The sequence below is a fragment of the Labrus mixtus genome, chromosome 3, assembly GCF_963584025.1.
Source record: "Labrus mixtus chromosome 3, fLabMix1.1, whole genome shotgun sequence".
NCBI lineage: Eukaryota > Metazoa > Chordata > Actinopteri > Labriformes > Labridae > Labrus > Labrus mixtus.
Genome location: NC_083614.1, coordinates 19695132 through 19716002, shown reverse-complemented (window position 1 = coordinate 19716002; position 20871 = coordinate 19695132). Strand labels below are relative to the sequence as shown.

The 20871-nt window shown below is 39.1% G+C and overlaps 1 protein-coding gene across 1 annotated transcript; it reads left to right on the top strand.

The window, feature by feature from the left end:
• The first annotated feature begins 9725 nt into the window (after nt 1-9725).
• Nucleotides 9726-18983, top strand: LOC132964458 (vitellogenin-1-like). The gene is made up of 34 exons (XM_061033637.1): nt 9726-9765; nt 10435-10455; nt 10664-10815; nt 10897-11148; nt 11233-11394; nt 11485-11633; nt 11720-11870; nt 11962-12119; nt 12213-12378; nt 12460-12585; nt 12676-12894; nt 12984-13201; nt 13299-13396; nt 13476-13600; nt 13695-13796; nt 13910-14026; nt 14136-14322; nt 14616-14709; nt 14786-14971; nt 15082-15223; nt 15312-15528; nt 15618-15928; nt 16023-16067; nt 16169-16243; nt 16355-16561; nt 16654-16796; nt 16884-17019; nt 17112-17235; nt 17332-17512; nt 17608-17702; nt 17869-17963; nt 18151-18316; nt 18478-18639; nt 18737-18983. Exons 1-34 carry the CDS (start codon nt 9726-9728, stop codon nt 18847-18849), a joined length of 4935 nt encoding a protein of 1644 aa, XP_060889620.1. The 3' UTR covers nt 18850-18983.
• Nucleotides 18984-20871: the final 1888 nt, after the last annotated feature.

Here is a 20871-nt window from a genome sequence, read left to right as displayed (position 1 = left end):
GTGGCAGTTCTAGACCATTTTTACTGAGGGGGCCAAACTGGGGCCATTTGTTTTGTCAGAGGGGAACATTAAACCCAGGTGAAAAATAGACAAGGATGATCACTTTAAAAAATATATATTATGCCAAATAATAGCGCACATCATTAAATACCACAACATAAAATATCGGTTGTTGAGTCAAGTACTGTGTATGTGTTATGAGGGGGGGGCTCTTCCTTTAGGAGGGGTGGCCACAGGGGGGACCAAGCTCAGTGTAACCTGTTGGCCCCTGCCTAGAACCGCCCATGGAGGCATTTGAAACATGTTTTGGCTGATATTCTTTTTAAACTGCAGCAGGTAAATATCAATAAAACAAAAAATAAGTGATCCATACAGACAAGTTCACATTTTCATTACACACAATATCAAGATAATGAAAGACTTAACAGACTATGAATAAATAAAGCTGCTACGTTAGCTGCCCTGCAAGCACTAGCTCCAGGCATCCCAGGGCTGCAGCCATGGAATACCAAGAAACTGATGTGGAGGAACCTTCTTGCAGGGTGTTCATGTCTGAAAACCAACTTTTTAAGACCTTTTTTTATTTTATTGAACCTTTTCTTTAATCAGGTAATTAACCCATTAAGATCAAGAGCTTTTTCTCAGGGGTGACCTGGCCAAGAGGGTAGCAGCACAGGCCATAATAAACATTACATGATCAAGAAACACTTCAAAAGAAATAAGTTAAGGGCAACAACAATCAAAATGGTTTGCAGATAAAGTGCAAAAGTTGTGATCACAGTTCAAAAACAGAGGCACTGTCCAATGGTCTCACGCTTTTTGTCATTTTAGATAGAGCCAAAGGCTTCAAGTGAAATGAGGTCTGCCAGTTTTAATTGATTCTGGAGAAAGTTCTTTGCTGAAGGGGTAACAAAACAAAACGCTCCTTTCCCGAGCACCGTCGAGACACTAGGAACAAAGAATTGCAAAACATTACAGGAACGCAAGGCATAACGGCTTCTGGTTCTTTGGAGGTATGAACATAAATAAGAAGGAATTAAACCAAGAAGAGCCAAGGCACAGTGGTACACAGTGTCCAATAACTGCAATCATTTGGCTGAAGAACCCATATATAGACCATCCTCATAATCCACCAAATGCATAAAGGTTGATGATACAAGAGGTTTCCTTGCTCTGAGAGAAAAGAAGGATTTATTTTTTTAAATAAAACCCTAATTTCACCTTGAGTTTGGAGAACAATTTGACAATGTGCTTTGATAGACAGCTCACAATCAATAAGAAAACCCAATTACTTGTAGCTTTTCAAGAGCTCGATTTGATTTGCTTGGGAAGTTAAAATCAACGGGACATTAGTTGGTAAATGAGTAAACAACATGAGCTTGGTTTAATCAGTGTCAAGGATCAAGGACCAATTTTAGTTCCTGCACAGAGCCTGGAAAACGTTGAATACTGACTGCAAACTGCATACAAGACATTCGACAAATTTTTACACAGGTTATTGATATAAAGGGAAAATAAAATGGATCCTAAAACTGAACTTTGGGGCATGCCTTCTGACACCTTTACAAAGGAAGAGGTGGATCTTGCCATTTGCCTGCTTTGCTTTCTGGCTGACTTAACCAGATGCCTCACTTTACTATAGGTTACACAAAAAAAACTCACTAATGATGGGGTAATAATTCAGAAGTGGGTACTAGTTACGATGTCTCACTTTAGTACAGGAAACATAAAGATGTAAGTGAGAATTAGATAATGATTCAGTACTGAGTAACTACCAAGTATGGTGCCCCACTTAGTTCTCTATTGAGGAATCATTGGCTAATCTGTATTGTGATGAGGAGTTACTCACTATCTAAGGGTCAGTCCTTTGGCCAATACTTTTTAATCTATACATGCTTCCGCTCGGTACAATCATCCACAACATATCTTACCACTCGTACGTTGATGACACACAGCTGTACATCTCGCTTTCATCTGAATATCTCAGTCCTATAAACAAACTAACAGACTGCAAAAAAGATATCAACTCATGGATGTCCAGCAACTTTCTCAAACTTAACGCAGACAGACAGAAATACTCACCATTGGTCCAAAACAATCAGAAACAGCGAAATACAGTGAGCAGGCCAGAAATCTTGGCATTTTTTTGTATTCTGACCTTAGCTTTGACAATCATATCTCCAACCTTACCAGAACAGTATTTTACCATTTAAAGAACATATCAAAACTCCGATCCTTCATATCCAAAACTGACGCCGAGAAATTAGTCCATGCTTTCATCTGAACTAGGTTAGATTACTGCAACGCTCTATTTGCCGGATTATCCAAACAATCTGTCGGTAGACTTCAATTTATTCAAAATTTAGCAGCCAGAGTCCTGACAAGTACGAGAAAATTTGATCATATCACTCCAGTCTTCAAAACTCTCCATTGGCTCCCCGTAACACACAGAATCACCTTCAAAATCCTTTTATCAATCAATCAATCAATCAATTTTTATTTGTATAGCGTCAACTCATAACAAGTGTTATCTCGAGACACTTTACAAGAAGCAGGTAAAATACCTTACTCTTTGTCTGTTAACATTACAAAAGAGCAGGTAAAAAGACCTTACTCATTGTTATGTTACAAAGACCCGGCCTATCCATCATGAGCACTTTAGCAAAGCAGCAAAAGTTACAGTGGTAAGAAAAAACTGCCTTATTAAAAGGCAGAAATCTTCGGCCGGATCCCCGGCTCATGACGAAACAGCCTTCACGGGCCTAGACTGCGCTGGACTTGGAAAGGGATAGGGGGAGAGATGGGATAAGACGCAGAAAGAGGGATAGGGAGCAAGGGGGTGGCGGGAGGCAAGCCGTCCATCAAGAATCCGGTGGGGAGGGGGTTGTTCTGGCAAGCCGTCCAACGATCTCGAGGAGCCTAAGAGAGCTCCCAGGAAAGTAGGTGGTTAGTGACTGAGATTTACAGATAGATACATGCAGTAATATGATGTACTGTATATGCACAGAGAGAGAGAGAGAGAGAGAGAGAGGAGCTTAAGGTGCCAGTTCCTCCGGTAGTCTAAGCCTATAGCAGCATAACTAGGAGCTGGTCTACACCAGCACCAGCCCTAACTATAAGATTTATCAAAAAGGAAAGTTTTAAGTCTATTCTTAAAAATACAGACTGTGTCTGCCTCCTGGACCCCGGCTGGAAGACGATTCCAGAGGAGAGGAGCCCGATAACTGAAGGCTTTACCTCCCATAGTACACTTAGAGACTGTAGGTACCACTAGCAGGCCTGCATTCTGGGACCGTAATGTTCTCGAGGGGCAGTACGGCACGAGTAGCTCCTTAAGATAAGATGGTGCCTGGCCATTTAGAGCTTTGTAAGTGAGAAGAAGGATCTTGAATTATATTCTAGACTGTATAGGGAGCCAGTGCAGAGAAGCCAACACAGGAGTAATGTGGTCCCTTTTCCTAGTTCTAGTCAGTACACAAGCTGCAGCGTTCTGGACTAGTTGAAGAGTCTTTAGAGACTTACCAGAGCACCCTGATAAAAGAGAGTTACAATAATCCAATCTGGAGGTAACAAATGCATGAACTATTTTTTCTGCATCATTTTATTAATCCATAAAGTATCATTTTATTAGTCCATAAAGTATCATTTTATTAGTCCATAAAGTATCATTTTATTAGTCCATAAAGTATCATTTTATTAGTCCATAAAGCACTCAATGGTTCAGCTCCTGAGTACATTTCTGGCCTGCTCACAGACTAAAACCCAACCGGAACCCTCAGGTCATCAGATGAAAGTCTTTTAACCGTACCCAGAATCAGATCAAAGTCCGGAGAGGGGGCCTTTAGTTACTGTGGTCCTTCTCTATGGAACAAACTCCCTGCTGACCTGAGGTCCATCACCTCCGTATCTACTTTTAAAACAAAACTCAAAACCTAACTGTTCTCCAAAGCATATGCATATTTTTCTTTTGTATGCGTTTGTGTATGTATGATCACTTTTGTGGTAACTGATGTTTGCTTTTTCGTGTGTATGACTTCATTGATTAGATCTCTGTATCTTATTAATGACTGTGGAAACATTTTTTTTTTCTATGCTGTGTTTTGATGTTGCTTTTAACCTCAATGTAAAGCACATTGAGCTTATCTGTAATGAAATGTGCTATATAAATAAAATTGCTATTGCTATTGCTATTGTTTCTCCTTCGTTCCTTAGTAACTATTCAAAATGTTGTGTATATCTGTTTACTAATGGTTAACTAGTAGCTAGTAGCTAGTAGCTAGTTCCTCGTTCGTTACCCAGTAACTATGCACAATTCATGCACCTTATTGTAAAGTGTCACCACATAAAATATTCACACTGCACATAGTTAGGTAATTGAAAGCAAACTATACAGTGCAAAGGGTACCCAAAGCCTGGCAGGATTATCTGGCTATATTTTCAAAGATCGAAGAAATCCAAATGAATTAGAGGTCTACTTGACTCACTCTGTTTCTCTGTTTCTAGTCTCAGCTTCTACTCAGTTTGTACAAGTTAATGATAAGTTATGTCAAAGAAAGTCATGGAGTTCTACAAGCTCCAGTGCTCAGACTGAATCTTTGACCTTAAACATGCTTTATCAAGGTAATATCATAAAAAACTCCTTTAATTTTGCTTTGTAATGTATAATACTAAGTTACTTTTCAATGAAGCCAGATGAAACCAATCAGTTTCTCGACTCAAAAATACATTCAGGATGTAAGACCAGATGACCGGCAATTTTTTGGCCGCTTAACTTTAGACAAAACTAAAGAGATGAGTCAATATGCAATCAAATAATACCTTCCCTTGATGGTATCAGTATGACACATGGTGAGTTCTATATAGCATGGTAACATTGAACAGCTGGAGTCTTATATGTCTTCCTTTTAGATAAATCTAGAAATAAATAACTCATTATTCACTGTAAGTTGGAAAAACAAATTGTTAGAGGCAATACACCATATTGCTAATGTACAGTGTCTGTATTGTAGATATAGGCAAAATGTATGTTTGCAATATTATTTGTATTTGCATTTAAAAAAAAGTTATTACAGATCTACCTTGCAACAAAACCATGGATTACTGGTAGGTGTTGAATGACCAGTTTAGTTATATGTTTTGTTAGCTTTTAGTTACAGTACAAAAGACAACATACAACATACAAAAGATAAATATTATAATTGAAATACATTTTTAGATAAGATAAGATCAGACTTTAATTGTCCATTTACACAGATCACAGACAAATCTGTCTTGCATAACAAGTTCATGAATAAGGAAAACTGAATAATTAAAACAACAAAAGATACATTAATAAAATCAGTAAATCATAGAGTAAAATCTCACTCTTTGAATGAGTAAATTAATCATGCTGGTTGACATGTGCAAGTCCATGTATTGTAGTTTTAAAGGCAACATAATTTGCTACTATTATTCAACATTTTTAAAGATGACCTCCATAAGATGCACATGATGAATTAACCCTTCTGCACACCTGGACACTAGTGACCGGAACTCTCTCTCCTTACCACTGGCATCGTCCAGATGGCTCCCTAGCTCCATCTACTGGTGTATGAAGCCACTTCTTTCCACTGAAATTAGACAGGATCTAGATTCTCAGGTGAGCCCTATTATCAACAATCTCTGCTCTCCATTTCCACTCTCTGCTCCAGTATTTAGCATCCCTGTACTCATCACCAGTGTCCGCAAGAACCGCCAGTTCCTCCCCAGCACAAGTTTTTGTAACCAGGATAACTTAGTTCTAATTAAACCAAAACCATTGCCATCTGCTAGTGGGCCCTCCTGTGACTCTGAGCAAGTTTTATTTAACCCACAGACTTTTAAGTCAAGAAATGGCTTAGGTTTTATGCATTTAAATATTAGAAGTCTTTGTGCTCAGTTTAAATTAGATCATCTGAAAACTCTTGTATCACAAACTGACCAAGATATCCTTGTGCTGACAGAAACTTGGCTTAAAAAGAGTATCCATGATCCGGAAGTTGCAATAAATAATTACAACTTGTACAGAAAAGACAGAGAGGGACGAGGAGGTGGCGTGGCTATATATGTAAAGGACTTTATATCTGCTACTGTTTTAAATACCGTCTCTATACCTCACTCGTTTGAATGTATTGCTCTACAAATTAAAATCTCTTGGAACAGATCATTGACTGTGCTAGGTGTATATAGACCACCATCAGCTAATCCCAGTGCTATTAATCAATTAACAGAAATGTTTTCTCAGTTCAGTACTTCAGAAATCCTGGTTTTGGGTGATTTTAATTTAAATTGGTTGTCAAATGATTCATTAAGTTTAAAGGAGATGTGTGATGATCTAAATCTATCACAGATCATAACTGAACCAACTAGACCTAATTTGAAAGATCCCTCAAAATCACCATTGATTGATCTAATTTTTACCAATAGAAGGGACAAAATTACAGCCTCTGGGGTCTTCTCCCTAGACATCAGTGACCATTGTCCTCTGGCATGTATAAGGAGTGCTAGACTAGCAAGATCTAAGCCCAGGATTGTACTCAAGAGAAATTTCAGAAATTTTAATGAACAGGTGTTTTTTAATGACATTGTGAACAGTAATATATGTCAAACATCTGAAATACCTGATGTGGATCATGCACTTGAATATTTTACAAATACATTTCTCAAAGTTATTGACAAGCATGCACCTTTTAAAAAGTTAAGGGTTAAAGATAGATCAAGCCCATGGTTCTCCACTGAATTATCATTACTTTTAAAGGAAAGGGACAAAGCCTGGGCATTAGCAAGAAAGACAGGCACAGCAGCCCATTGGCTTTTATTCAGACAACTCAGAAATAAATGCACATATTCACTGAGAAAAGCTAAAACCTCTTATCACCAGGAGTTGATTTCTAGTTGCTCTTCAAACCCATCAAAATTCTGGAAAGCAGTGAACATAAACAAAAATAAATCCTCCCCATCTCTCCCTTCTTATGTTACTTTAAATGAAGGCCAAACAAATCAAATTTTAGATATTTGCCGTGCTTTTAACCTCCATTTTGCTGCTTCTGGGAGTCAGTTTGAAACATTGTACTCTGGAAACACTGTTAATATCCGGCCGCTGGCTCATATTCCTACTTCCCACAACCATTCCCCTAAATTTACTATACAGGCCTTCACTTCCTCTGCTGTAATGGAGGCTCTGCACTCTATAGATATTAGGAAAGCAAGGGGAGAAGAGTTCCTATATTTTTAATCTTTCAATCACCACTGGAGTTGTCCCTCAGGTTTGGAAGTCAGCACACATCGTCCCTCTGCATAAGGGCGGCAACAAAAACAAACTCAACAACTACCAGCCGATCTCCAAACTGTCCAGCCTCTCTAAAATCCTGGAGACATTAGTCAACAATCAACTAAAATCATTCCTTTCAAGAAATTCTGTATTAAGTCCTCACCAGTCTGGTTTCAGAAAAAAACACAGCACCACATCAGCAATTACCTTTGTCATAAATAATATTGTATCTGCTGTTGATCAAAGGAAATACTGTGCTGCCCTCTTTGTTGATTTAACTAAAGCGTTTGACACTGTTGATCACACCATACTCCTGCAGAGGCTACATGATGTTGGTTTTGACAACTCCTCATTTAAATGGTTCCAGAATTATCTGTCTAATAGATTGCAATGTGTGACTGTACAATCTGATCGCTCTGATTACTTACCACTATCAAAAGGGGTTCCACAAGGTTCTGTATTGGGTCCTGTGCTGTTCACGATCTATATTAATAATATTGCTTCTGTATTTACAAATTGTAAGACCTATCTCTACGCTGACGACACAGTTTTGTATTGTTTTGCTGAGACTGCACACTTAGCAATGGAAACTTTACAAGAAGCACTTCACAAATTACAAAATGCACACCTTGATTTAAAATTATTACTGAATGCAGACAAAACTAAATACATGCTCTTTACACGAGCCAGAAATACCACAGACAATGACTTGCATATAACAACTCTGGAAGGTCACAATATTGAAAGAGTACCTCATTATAAATATCTTGGCATCTGGTTGGATCAATCCCTTTCATTTAAATTTCACATTGATACATTAACCACTAAACTATGACAGAAAATTGGATACTTGTACAGAAACAAAGTGAACTTCCCTTTAGTGGGTAGAAAGTGAATAATTGAAGCCATCTTCCTATCTGTTCTGGACTATGGGGATGTCATTTATAGACATGCTTCTGCCTCCACCCTAAAATCATTAGACACAGTTTATCACTCCGCCCTCAGATTTATCACTGGTGACAAATATTCCACTCATCATTGCATTGATAAAGTTGGTTGGCCTTCACTAACAGTTAGACGTGAACGGCATTGGCTGCTATTTATTTATAAATCACTTGCGGGTAATCTACCAGCATACATCACATCTTTATTAATCTGGGCTGATAATCAGTATCAGACTCGATCAAGTGACTGGCTAATGTTAACGGTTCCACATGTAAAAACTAACTTTGGGAAAACATCCTTCACCTATTGTGCACACACCTGGAACACAATACAAAACACATTAAAACTCAATACAATGGTTACCATGGGTCAATTTAAAAACTTAATCACAGTTCACTGTACTCATGAGTGTAAATGTTATTAACTTCAGTTACCTGTTTACTGCTTATTCTTCTGGACTTATAATCTATGTATTTTGACTTTCTTGTTTTTTGTCTCTTATTCGTTTTAATTGTACTCTCGACATCATTGTAAATGAGGGCTTGCCCTCAATGATTTCTCGAGAATAAATAAAGGTAAATGAAAGTTCAATCAATTATTAAAGACTGCAGCATTTTATTCAAACACATGTACACTTCAAAGGTTCAGGACGCATTTTTAAGAAATAGAAAGAGCACCACAGACATTCAGAAAATGAACAGAATTTTGGCAATTAATGACAAAGTTTGGATGGAACAAAAATGTCATGACAACAGTGGTCATGCTGACCACAACAAACAAAGTAAGTAAACAGCCATAGTCATGGTGCCCTCTTGTGTGAACTTTGAAACTGAATTTAAAGAAGTGAGATGAGATGACAAAAACAATAGTATCATTTACTAAACTAACCAGTGATATGAATTGAATATGATATGATATGATATGAAGAAATTAAATTAATGATTTATGGCCTAAGTTCAATCAATTTAAAATAACTCCTTTTTAATTTAATCAAAATGAAGGGCCATTAACCTTTCAGTCAACCGGAGCTATGATTTGAATTTAAAAAGACATCAACGTCTTACTTTTGACAAATTGTTTCCTATTCTTTTCTTATTTTGTATGTCAAATAGCAGTATCATATTAGCAAATAAGAGATACAGTAAATGTACCCCGACATGTAAAATGTTCAAGTAAAGTTCAAATTGATGTGTGAAATTAAAGTTAGTTTTACATTTTGTTAAATAATAACCATTACATGGCGTAATTTAGAGGAACAGCGGTCAGTTGACCATAACTTTTTATCCATTGATACATGTCCTGTCACCCTCTCCAATCTAGCCCAGTGTTTTTTTTATCTAAAATGGGATGTAACCTACCAATCTAATAGACTGTATTGATCAAACATGCCAAGACCTAACCATGCCTTCATGACCTCCCATTTGACTTTGTCAGCAAAAATTTCCCTTTAAAAGGCTGCCCATGACTGCAGAGAATCACAGCCCCATCAGCCATGAGAGTTGTAGTGCTTGCCCTGGCCCTGGCCCTTGTTGGTGAGTGTGAAGGTGTAACTTTAACAGAAATCAGCTTTTCTAGTTGAATCTTGAACAATGCAATGAAAAACTAGAATTTAGGAGAACACTTTTCTTACCATAATCCTAATTTGTGAGCTAATGGAAACTATTGTGAGAATAGCTATATATTTTCTTTACATTTGTAACTTATCTTGTTTTTTTAAAGACAGATTACGATGAGAAAAAATGGCTATATTACTCAGTAAATAGAATCTAATTTCCTGTTGTACTGTAACTACACTTACAAACTTTTGAAGGCATTTACAAGTCACAAAAACAAAAAAAGCAGTCTATCATTGCTTTAGACAATAATATAAAACAGAATGGCTTTTATTGTACATTTGACAGTTTTTTCTGTATTGTTAATGAGACAAAAAAAACACAGTATCCTGTGTGCCACAGGGTGTTAAAAGAGCACAAAGATCTCAATATGTATTTGATGTGCTTCATTTAAATAAAAAAAAACAGTATCAAACATAACTCACTTTTAAATCTATTGAATAATTTAGTTTTTAAGTGTAAACGATTTGAAAGCAGAACACTACTGCATTGAATTTCCTTGAATTGCCAAAAACTGCAAAATCCTTAACCTGTTTAGTTTCACCATTTATTTCTGTTTTAATAATGAATTTTTTTTTTTCACTTCAGCCGGACAGCCTCATAGCCTTGGTAAGTTCAGATGTTTATTACAATAAAAAAAGACGGTAATTTTTTCCCCTCAAAATTATAGTTGGACACAAAATGCATTGCAACCTTTTCCAATGTAATCTGAAACTCAATCTCTCTGTGCAAATTTTTATTTGTATAATTAAAACATTACTCAGATAATGTTGAGGATAAGGCAGATCACTTCTCACTAAGTAAATTGTTCTTTCAGCTCCTGAATTTTCTCCCAGTAAGACTTACATCTACAAATATGAGGCGCTGCTCCTTACCGGACTTCCAGAGGAAGGTTTGGCAAAGGCTGGACTTAAAGTCAGCAGCAAAGTTCTCATCAGTGCCGCAACTGAAAACATTCACATAATGAAAGTAAGATCAAAAATAAATGTAAGCTCTTTTTTGTTTCATAATCCAAACTGCTCTGTAATTAAGTTTGTTTTTACCTTCTAGCTGGTTGAACCTGAACTCTTTGAGTTCAGCGGAGTCTGGGCCAAGGATCCTCTTATTCCAGCACCCAAGCTCACTGCAGCCCTGGCCTCTCAGCTCATGACTCCCATCAAGTTTGAGTATGCCAATGGTGTTGTCGGAAAAATGTTTGCCCCTGAGGGTATCTCAACCTTGGTGCTGAACATCTATAGAGGTGTCCTGAATGTCCTTCAGCTCAACATCAAGAAGACACAGAATGTCTACGAACTGCAGGAGGTTTGTCTAAGATCCTTGACTAATGATTTCAAATCCAAAGCAGGAAGTTGAATCTCAAGAGTAAATAGATGCTTTTCTTGTTAGGCCGGAGCTCAGGGTGTGTGCAAGACCCTCTATGCCATCACTGAAGACGAAAAGGCTGATCGCATCCTTTTGACAAAAACAAGGGATCTGAACCACTGTCAGGAGAAGATCGTAAAGGACCTGGGGTTGGCATACACAGAAAAATGTTCTAAGTGCCAGCAGGTAAATTCAAACCCTTTTTGTGTCAGGCATACATCAGTGAAAGTAGAAAAATGTTTCATAATTGAACAACTATGTGGATTGTTTTAACAGGACTCAAAGAACCTGAGAGGATCTACAGCATACAACTACATCTTGAAGGCAGTTACTGGCAGCATTCTCATCTTGGAGGCAGCAGTCAATGAGCTGATCCAGTTCTCACCTTTCTCTGAGATGAATGGAGCTACTCAGATGCAGACAAAGTATGTCAACGGCTAAAGGAAATGTAAAAGGGGCATGGTTGGATTTAGAGGAGCTGTTGATTAATGCTGTGCATATTTATTTCAAGGCAATCCTTGGTCTTCCTTGAGATTCAGAGAGAATCTATTGTACCCATCCAGGCTCAGTATCTTCACCGTGGATCTCTGAAGTACGAGTTTTCTACTGAGCTTCTTCAGACACCCATTCAGCTTATTAAAATAGACAATCTTGAGGCCCAGGTAGTGTTTTCTGACATTTTTTTTTCAAAGAAAAATGAAAATATATGAATCTACAGCACTAAATGATTTCCCTTTCAATTTCGTGTTTTAGATTGATGATGTTCTGAAACATCTAGTCATCAACAATGTTCAGAGAGTCCATGAGGATGCCCCTCTGAAGTTTTTGGAACTCATTCAGCTCCTTCGTGCAGCCCGTTATGAAGACCTTGAAACGCTCTGGAACAATTACATAGGCATGCCTGCCTATAGGTGAGTTTGCACATATGAACACTCTAATAAAATGCAAACTAACTGTATTAAAACAGGATGAACAGACTCAATAATCACATTTTCATCTTTCAGACAGTGGATCTTGGATGTAATCCCTGCCATTGGGACTCCTGCTGTTCTGAGGCTCATCAGTGATACATTTACTGCTGATAACATGACTGTTGCCGAAGCTGTTCAGGCTTTGGTTCCATCTATTCACATGGTGACAGCAAGCCCCGAGGCCATCAAGATGGTTGCGGTGAGTAAACGATAAAGTAATTACTTTTTTTTGCACTAAGAGTGGAGGTATGACAAATTTCTCATTGTTGCTTTCCTTTAGGCTCTGACAACCAACGACAAAATTCTGGAAAGCCCAGTTCTGCGTGAGATCGTCTTCCTTGGTTATGGTACCATGATTGCAAAATATTGCGTCGATTTGCCTGTCTGCCCTGTCGTGCTTATAAAGGTAATGGAACCTTGATCTCTTCACCAAACTCACTCTGCTGCACATTCCCGTAAAGACAAATTAATCCTAATGTCTCACTTTCTCTAACAGCCCATCCAGGACAGACTTGAAGATGCTGTCGCCAAAAGCGAGATTAGGGATATCATCCTGTTTGTGAAGGTTTTGGGTAATACTGGTCTTCCTATTAGTCTTAAGCCAATCACAAAGATCCTGCCCATCCATGGCACAGCAGCTACATCTCTGCCCATGAGAGTCCACGCTGATGCTATCATGGCCCTGAGGAACATTGCAAAGAAGGAGCCCAGAATGGTGAATCCTTAACACCAACAATCCCTTCAACCTATATTCGTTTTTTAAACATAACTCCTTACTTAGTTTGCTTTGTCTTATAAAAACAGATCAAAGAATTGGCACTTCAGCTGTACATGGACAAGGCTCTTCACCCAGAGCTCCGTATGCTTGCATGCATCGTGCTGTTTGAGACTAGGCCTGCATTGGGTTTGGTTACCGCTCTCGCCAACATTGTGAAGTTAGAGCAAAATCTGCAGGTGGCAATCTTCACTTACTCTTACATGAAGTCCCTGACGAGAAGCACTGCTGCTATCCATGCCTCAGTGTAAGTGCAGTCTTTGATCCTCAATAATCATCAAATTATCTACAGTACATATAGTGATGTCTGCTTACTTAGAAGATATTTGATGTTTACATTACAGTGCGGCTGCTTGCAACATTGCAGTCAAAATATTGAGCCCAAGGCTGGACAGAGCAAGCCTCCGTTTTAGCAAAGCCATTCACTTGGAAATATACAACAGTAAGGGCAAATTTAAATTCAGTTCAAGCACTCCATTTTTTTCTGCAGCTTCAACTAACTGGATCTCATGAAACTTTAGGTCGTCTGATGCTTGGTGCTGCTGCCAGTGTGTTCTACATTAATGATGCTGCCACCATTCTGCCAAGATCTATTGTTGCCAAGACCAGCGCCTACCTTGCTGGAGCAGCTGCTGATGTTCTGGAGGTAAAAGGAAAATAAAACTACCAGCCTCAGTGGCATTTAATTCATGTAATTATAGTCAGTGAATTGTGTTTTTAACATGTTGAATTCTACACAGGTTGGAGTAAGGACCGAGGGACTACAGGAGGCTCTTTTGAAAAACCCTTCACTTATTGACAATGCTGACAGGATCACCAAGATGAAACGTGTCATCAAAGCTGTAAGTTATGGATCTCCAGGAAGTTGCAAAATACAAGGATAGAAAATCATACAATTGCACATGATACGTCACAGCAGGCTAGAAATAACTTGGACTCTTGTTTCCTTTTACAGCTTTCTCAGCTGAGGTCTCTTCCCACCAACACACCTCTGGCCTCTGTCTACGTAAAATTCTTTGGACAAGAAATTGCTTTTGCCAGCATTGACAAAGCCTTGGTTGAAGCCATTGAGGTATGATTCCAATTGAAACTTTGCAACCACAAGTAAAAAAAAAAAAAAAGGCTTTTTTTTTCAAAACATTTTTTGGGAAGAAACAGTTGTTATTAATTCATCCTTACAGGAAGCCACTCGTCCCTCTGTTCAGTCACTTGGTTTATATGCTGTCAGATCTCTGCTGTCCGGTGTTTCCTTCAACTATGCTAAGCCAATTCTGGCCACTGAGGTGAGGCGTATCATGCCCACTGCTGCTGGTCTTCCAATGGAGCTGAGTCTTTACACTGCTGCAGTGGCCGCTGCAGCTGTTCAGGGTAAGCAGAAGCTAACATACATCCCAAAGCAGCTTTCTATAAGTCAGACCTGTCCCGCCAGGTTACTTTATGTCAATCGAGACAAGAGTGCCTGCTATATCACAAAATATTTTTTGAAATGCATTAGCATTACCAAGTTTTATTATCGAAAAAAAAACCTTATACAACCTTATCGGGTATGGCTGACTATATAACATTCAAGCACTAGTGGGATATTGGCACATCCTTCAAGAGATGAGATGAGATGAACCACTGACAATTCAATCTCATGCATTGTTTTATTGTTTTTTTAGTCAAAGCAACCACAACACCAGTTCTGTCGGAACCCTTCCATCTTGTTGATCTTCTGAAGACAGACATTCAGCTCCAGACTGAGATCAGACCAAGGCAAGTACAACATCTTAAACTAAAATGACAAAGACAATTTATTGTAATGTAACATATAAATGCTCTCTCCTTCTAGCATTGTTGTGAACACTTTTGCTGTGATGGGTGTCAACACCGCCCTATTCCAGGCTGCCCTGCTATCAAAGGCTAAACTCACCTCCATCGTGCCCTCCAAAATTCTTGCAAGACTTGACGTCAACGAGGGCAACTTTAAGGTCGAAGTTCTGCCTGTTGTTGCACCTGAACATGTAGCAGATGTGCAGTGAGCATGACCTTTTTAACTCTACGGTTACTCTATGTTAAAAACATCAAATGCCACTTCTAAAATGTGCTATTCTTTAGAGCCTACTTGATGCAGTTCTTATTTCACAGTGTTGAGACCCTGGCTATGACAAGAAATATAGAGGACCTCTCTGCTGCAAAATTCACTCCAATCATCCCTGTCAAAATCTTTCAGCCCATCTCAAGGGAGATTATTTCATCTGAGATTGCTTCATCTGCTGTTGCTAGTTTTGTAAGCAGCTTTAATAAGTAATCATTGTCTTTCTGTATATATCCAATCCACATTTAACACATTGCTAATAAGTCTTTCATTTTCATAGTCAACATCCTCAGAGATGGTATACCCAGATGAGGCAGCTGCTGGCTCAATAGTGAAACCCATAGCAGCTCAATTTGACAAGACGTACTGTGCAAAGGTTTCTGCCGTTGGACTAAAGGTTTGTCTTCAATTGGCAACTGACAATGCTGCATACTTGAAGAACATTGCCCTGTACAAACTGGCAGGAAAGCACTCTATTGATATTGATGTCAAACCACGTAAGTATTGGGAACACAAAACTATTGCATTATGTAGATGCATTTTGCAAAGAGCAAATTTTAACAACATTATTAATTAATACTTTCAGTTGAAGGTGATGGCGTTGAGAGACTGGAATTAGAGGTTATAGTTGGACCAAAGGCTGCAGAAAAGCTCATCAAACAGATCAACCTGAGTGAGGAGGCAATTATGGAAGTAAAACCTCTTTTGATGAAGCTCAAGAAAATCTTGGCTCCTGGACTGAGGAATGGTAACTCATCCTTCTCTAGCTCCAGCAGCTCTAGCTCAAACAGCTCCAAGTCCTCTTCTTCTTCTTCAAGCTCCTCATCTGCATCAAGCTTTGCATTCCTCTTCGGTGCTAGCTCAGGATCCACTCGCTCCAGTGATCATCTCTCAAAGGTCAACACTTTTAAACTGTTTAAAGATATTAATGTCCATAAATATAACAGTAAATACATGTTATGTGACAAAAAAATGGTTTTCCTCTAAACAGCGCGTGATGTATCGTCACAAGTTCCAGAAGATCCACAAGAAGCAGGTAGGTCGGGAAATGAGTCAATCTGATGTAATTTTTTTTACATTTTAACATGTTGAAGCTCTTTGGTGGAAGTCTTTAACGCATACATATTTTGGTTGTAGGCTCTCACTTCCCAAGTCACCTCAGCTGCACTTTCCAAGAGCAGTGCTGCAAGCTCGGAGGCAATCTACAGCAAGGTGGATCTTGCCTAGCCTTTCTAAATACCATTACCTTTGTGAGATACTGTCCCTGATGGGTAAGGAGGTGTACATTAATTATTTTATTGACTGATCTTTTGTATCCCACAGAACAAATATCTTGGCAATGAAGCTGCTCCAATCTTCGCCATCATCGTCCGTGCTATCAAAACTGACAAGAGGGTGCTTGGAGCCGAGCTGGCCGTCTACTTGGACAAACCAACCAGCAGAGTTCAGATTATTTTGGCTAATTTGGCAACTGACAGCAACTGGAAACTCTGTGCTGATGGAGTTTTGCTTAGCATCCACAAAGTCTCAGTAAGAAACTGTATAATCTATATTTTAGAACTTAGGACATAATACAAAAAATCCTATGGTTGGTTATATTCACATTTATTGTCTCTCAAAAGGCTAAAGTCGGCTGGGGAGCAGGATGCAAGCAGTATGACGCTTCAATCACAGCTGAGGTAGGTCTTGTTGGACCAAGGCCCGCCTCTCGCCTCAGAGTTACCTGGAACGAACTACCTTCTGCCTTAAAACGCTACGCAGAAAAGTATGCAACATCATATGCCCTTCATTCAGCCTGTTCCCATGCAATTTGTACGATGGGAAATATCTAATATTTCTAAATTCTTTAAAGGGTTTACGACAACATTCCTGATTACATGCCCGCTGGTGTTATTAAAGAAAAGGATGAAAACAGTGCCAAGCAGATCTCATTCATTGTGGTTGCAACATCAGAAAAGACCCTTGACTTAATCTTGAAATCACCAACAGTAAGCATTATTTGGTAGTTTTCCCAAAATATAAAATTACTTTCTTTCTTTTTTTTTTACTTATACTAACAATTGTGAATTATTGTCTACAGTCCTCTGTCTATAAGATGGCTCTGCATCTTCCACTCACTCTGCCACTTGAGGAAATCAAAGGTCTCACCCCCTTCGATGGCGTTGCCAATAAAGTCCACTACTTGTTTGCCAAGGTTGCCGCTGGTAATGCACCACTGCATTATGCCTCTTTTTTTATAAGAAAAGTATAGACTGTTACCTTTTGTGTGCCAAAGATAACATCTTTTTTTTTCTCTACAGCTGAATGCATGTTTGTCAAAGACACTCTGATCACATTCAACAACAGGAGATACAAGAACGAGATGCCATTGTCTTGTTACCAAGTTCTGGCCCAGGATTGCACCCAAGAGCTGAAGTTTATGGTTTTGCTCAAGAAGGATCACATCGAACAGAACTATGTCAATGTGAAGATTGCTGACATGTGCGTTTCCATTATGAATACGGATACAACTGGGTCTTTTTTCATTGCCAAGTTTACACAACAAACAAAAAATGTTTTTATTTCTGCACTTGCAGTGATATCGACCTGTACCCAAAGAACAATAATGTGATTGTGAAGGTCAATGGAATGGAAATCCCCATCACCAACCTTCCATACGAGCATCCAACAGGTTTTCATACAATTTCATCCTTCCCTAAAATCTAGTACTGTAGTGATAATCTGTAATTTAATATTGAAAACTACACATCAGTGTCTTAATACTCCAAAGTTGACATATTTCTAGATTGTGGGGTATTTAAATTTGCTTTGAGAAATTATAAATGTTTTTTCTACAGCCAAAATCCAGATCAGTCAAAATGGTGACGGCATCTCTGTCTACGCTCCCAGCCATGGTCTGCAAGAAGTCTTCTTTGACAAGAACTCATGGAAGGTAAATGCTACATTTACAAAGAAATAAAATAAAAAAGACATAACATCTCTTTCAGGGTCTGTGCCTAAATCAAGTTTAAGCTTAAAAGTTGCAGAAAATGAAAAAGGACCTTTCAAGGCTATCTGATAATTTTGACAGGAACTGTAAATTTGATCGTCGTAAATTTCCCATTTGATTCATCACACAGGTTAAAGTGGTGGACTGGATGAAGGGACAGACCTGTGGACTCTGTGGAAAGGCTGATGGGGAAGTCAGACAGGAGTACCGCACACCCAGTGGACGTCTGACTAAGAGTGCAGTCAGCTATGCTCATTCCTGGATTCTGCCAGCAGAGAGCTGTAGGGATACCACTGGTGAGACGAAATAGATTGTGGAATTGCTTCTAAAACATTACTTCTTCACGTCATTCTTTTGTCCCATTTCTCTAGTTTTGTAGATATGATTTTAAAATGTTATGATGCAGCATCAATTTCCATCAATAACTCCCTTATAAATATCTATAAATTGCTTACAGAGTGCCGTATGAAGCTTGAATCCGTGCAGCTTGAGAAGCCAATGAACATCCATGGCCAGGAATCCAGATGCAACTCTGTTGAACCTGTTCTCCGTTGCCTTCCTGGTTGCTTCCCTGTGAAGACCACCACTGTCACTGTTGGCTACCACTGTCTGCCTGTTGGTGAGTCTGCAACAAATCACAGCTCCTTCAAGACCAAGACTATGAAAATGTGAGAAAAGCAGATTTCCTAATTGCTCTGCTCTCTTTACTTGTGCAGATTCTCTCCTGAACCACTCCGAGAGCCTGAGCAGCATCTATGATAACAGCGTGGACATGAGGGAAGCAACAGAAGCCCACTTAGCCTGCAGCTGCACAGCTCAGTGTGTTTAAAAATAATTTGTCATATCACTGACATCAATTGTATGTATTAAATGCCATTTTAAATAAACTGCATCTCAAACTACTCACATTCTCAGTCTTCTTTCATTTTACCCCAAAGTATTTACTCTGTAGATTTAAAACTGCATTAAAAGTCCCATATTATGCTTTTTCTGGTTTTATATGCTCTTTAGTGTGTTTTCCATGTGTCCTGTGCATGTTTAGGCACATCTATGTGCAAAAATTCAAAGTCCGCGTAAACGCGGCTTCTCCTACGTCCTCCTGTTAGCTGTAGCATTAGCCGCATGTAACGCTCGGTTCTAGCCCCCCTCGAAAAAAATGTGTCAGTCCGACGTCATTGTCAGTGTGAGATCACTGATCTAAGCCCATTGGCTCGTTGTAGTGATGTTACGTTTGACACCGAGGCTTTGAAGCGTGTGTCGAGTAGGAGGGGCATTTCTAGCCGAGGCCCCGTATCGAGGCTTGTGTCATTTTCAGAGAAGCGCGTCATCGATGACAAACGAGGCCTCACTTCGAGTAGAACTACGTCATTGATTTGTTTGTGTTTCGGGTTGTGGATAAAAGGAAGCGAAAACCCACTTGTCATGTCTCCTTGTGAGTTTGCGTTAGTTGGTTGTTGAGAGTTGGAGTTTTGGTTCTATTTTTTTGGAGAAATGGAGCCTGCGAGAAAGAGGAAAACGTCTCCTGTTTGGGAGCATTTTGAGTTATCATCTCCCAATAAGGTAAACGTAAAAAAACATTAAAAAAAAACATTAGTTCAGCGGTTCCAGGAACCGGACCAGAGCCTCTATGTCGATGTGGCGCTGCCATAATCATTATGCCACAAAGCTTTCATGTATTGTTTTTCATGCTGAAACGCTTCTATTAGTTGTTACTATTTCTGTCACTATCATCATTTTCTGTGTTTATTATCGATGGCTTATTATTTTGATTTGAAGGTGAAGTGCTTGGTGTGCTTTAAGGATCTTTCTTTCAATCTTCCTTTTTTTCCTGGACTTGTAGTTAACATAGGTCCTCAAACTTGTTGAACAATAGATTTATATATATTGTTGTTTCATAGGCTATATCTTGATAGGAAATCATAAAAAAAATAAGATCACTGAATGATAATATGATTATATTAACTAAGGTATGTTATAAAGTAATATCACGTGAATCCTTATTGGTTGCCGCAGTAGTACAATTTGCTATAACATGTCAGTAATGCAATGGCATGTGATGTGATCGATAATAATTTGGCTGCTCTAAATTGTTTTGACCAGTAGATGTCACTAGTGTACACTGTGTTAAATGAGGCCTCGAGTTATGAATCTATCTGCGATACAATTGGCTGGAAAGCCTCATTGCTTCACAAAGCCTCATTTCGCCATCACTAGCTCGTTGTGGCAAGCCCAGCAGCTCATGTTGCACGCCCGTTAACTTCTGTACCACGATATGCCGTAGCCTGCGGTAGCACAGTAGTGCTAAGGTGCTAATGTTTATGCTCCCCTCGGACAGAGCCAGTGGCTGCATTCCCAATATGGTTAAAGGGGCGTGACATTTCCGAGAACCGTGCGGAGCGACTGACCAATTACGGCAGAGCCGACAGGCCGCCCAATCAGATCAGACTTGGCACACGGGGGGACTCTGAACGTGGGCACTTCAGAGCCTTAGAGAGTCAGAAGCGAGCCGGTGCATGGAGCGGCAGTACATGAAAACAGACACTTTTTTCGAAGTTTAGCTATTGTGAACATACTTTAGTAGGTACATAGATTAAATATACGAACCCCAAAAAGGGCATAATATGACCTCTTTAATGCTTCTCTTAACTTTAAGGACCTGTAAAAAGTTTGATGCGCACTAGTCTTTTTGATGACAGCAGAAACCCACTGGATATAGTATCACATTCCAATGATGTCAAGCTCTGCTTGACTGACCAAAGAACACTGTTGGTTTCTATTAGCAGGCTAGTTCCTTATTGTTACTGAATGTATTTGTGAATGGCTTAAAGCTCTTGAGAAAGTCATCATTCCT

Coding starts and splice junctions, on each gene's coding strand:
- LOC132964458 (XM_061033637.1), top strand. CDS start 9,726: ATGAGAGTTGTAGTGCTTGCCCTGGCCCTGGCCCTTGTTG. Junction 11,871..11,961: donor TAGACAATCTTGAGGCCCAG/GTAGTGTTTTCT, acceptor TTCGTGTTTTAG/ATTGATGATGTTCTGAAACA. Junction 14,710..14,785: donor CAGACTGAGATCAGACCAAG/GCAAGTACAACA, acceptor CTCTCCTTCTAG/CATTGTTGTGAACACTTTTG.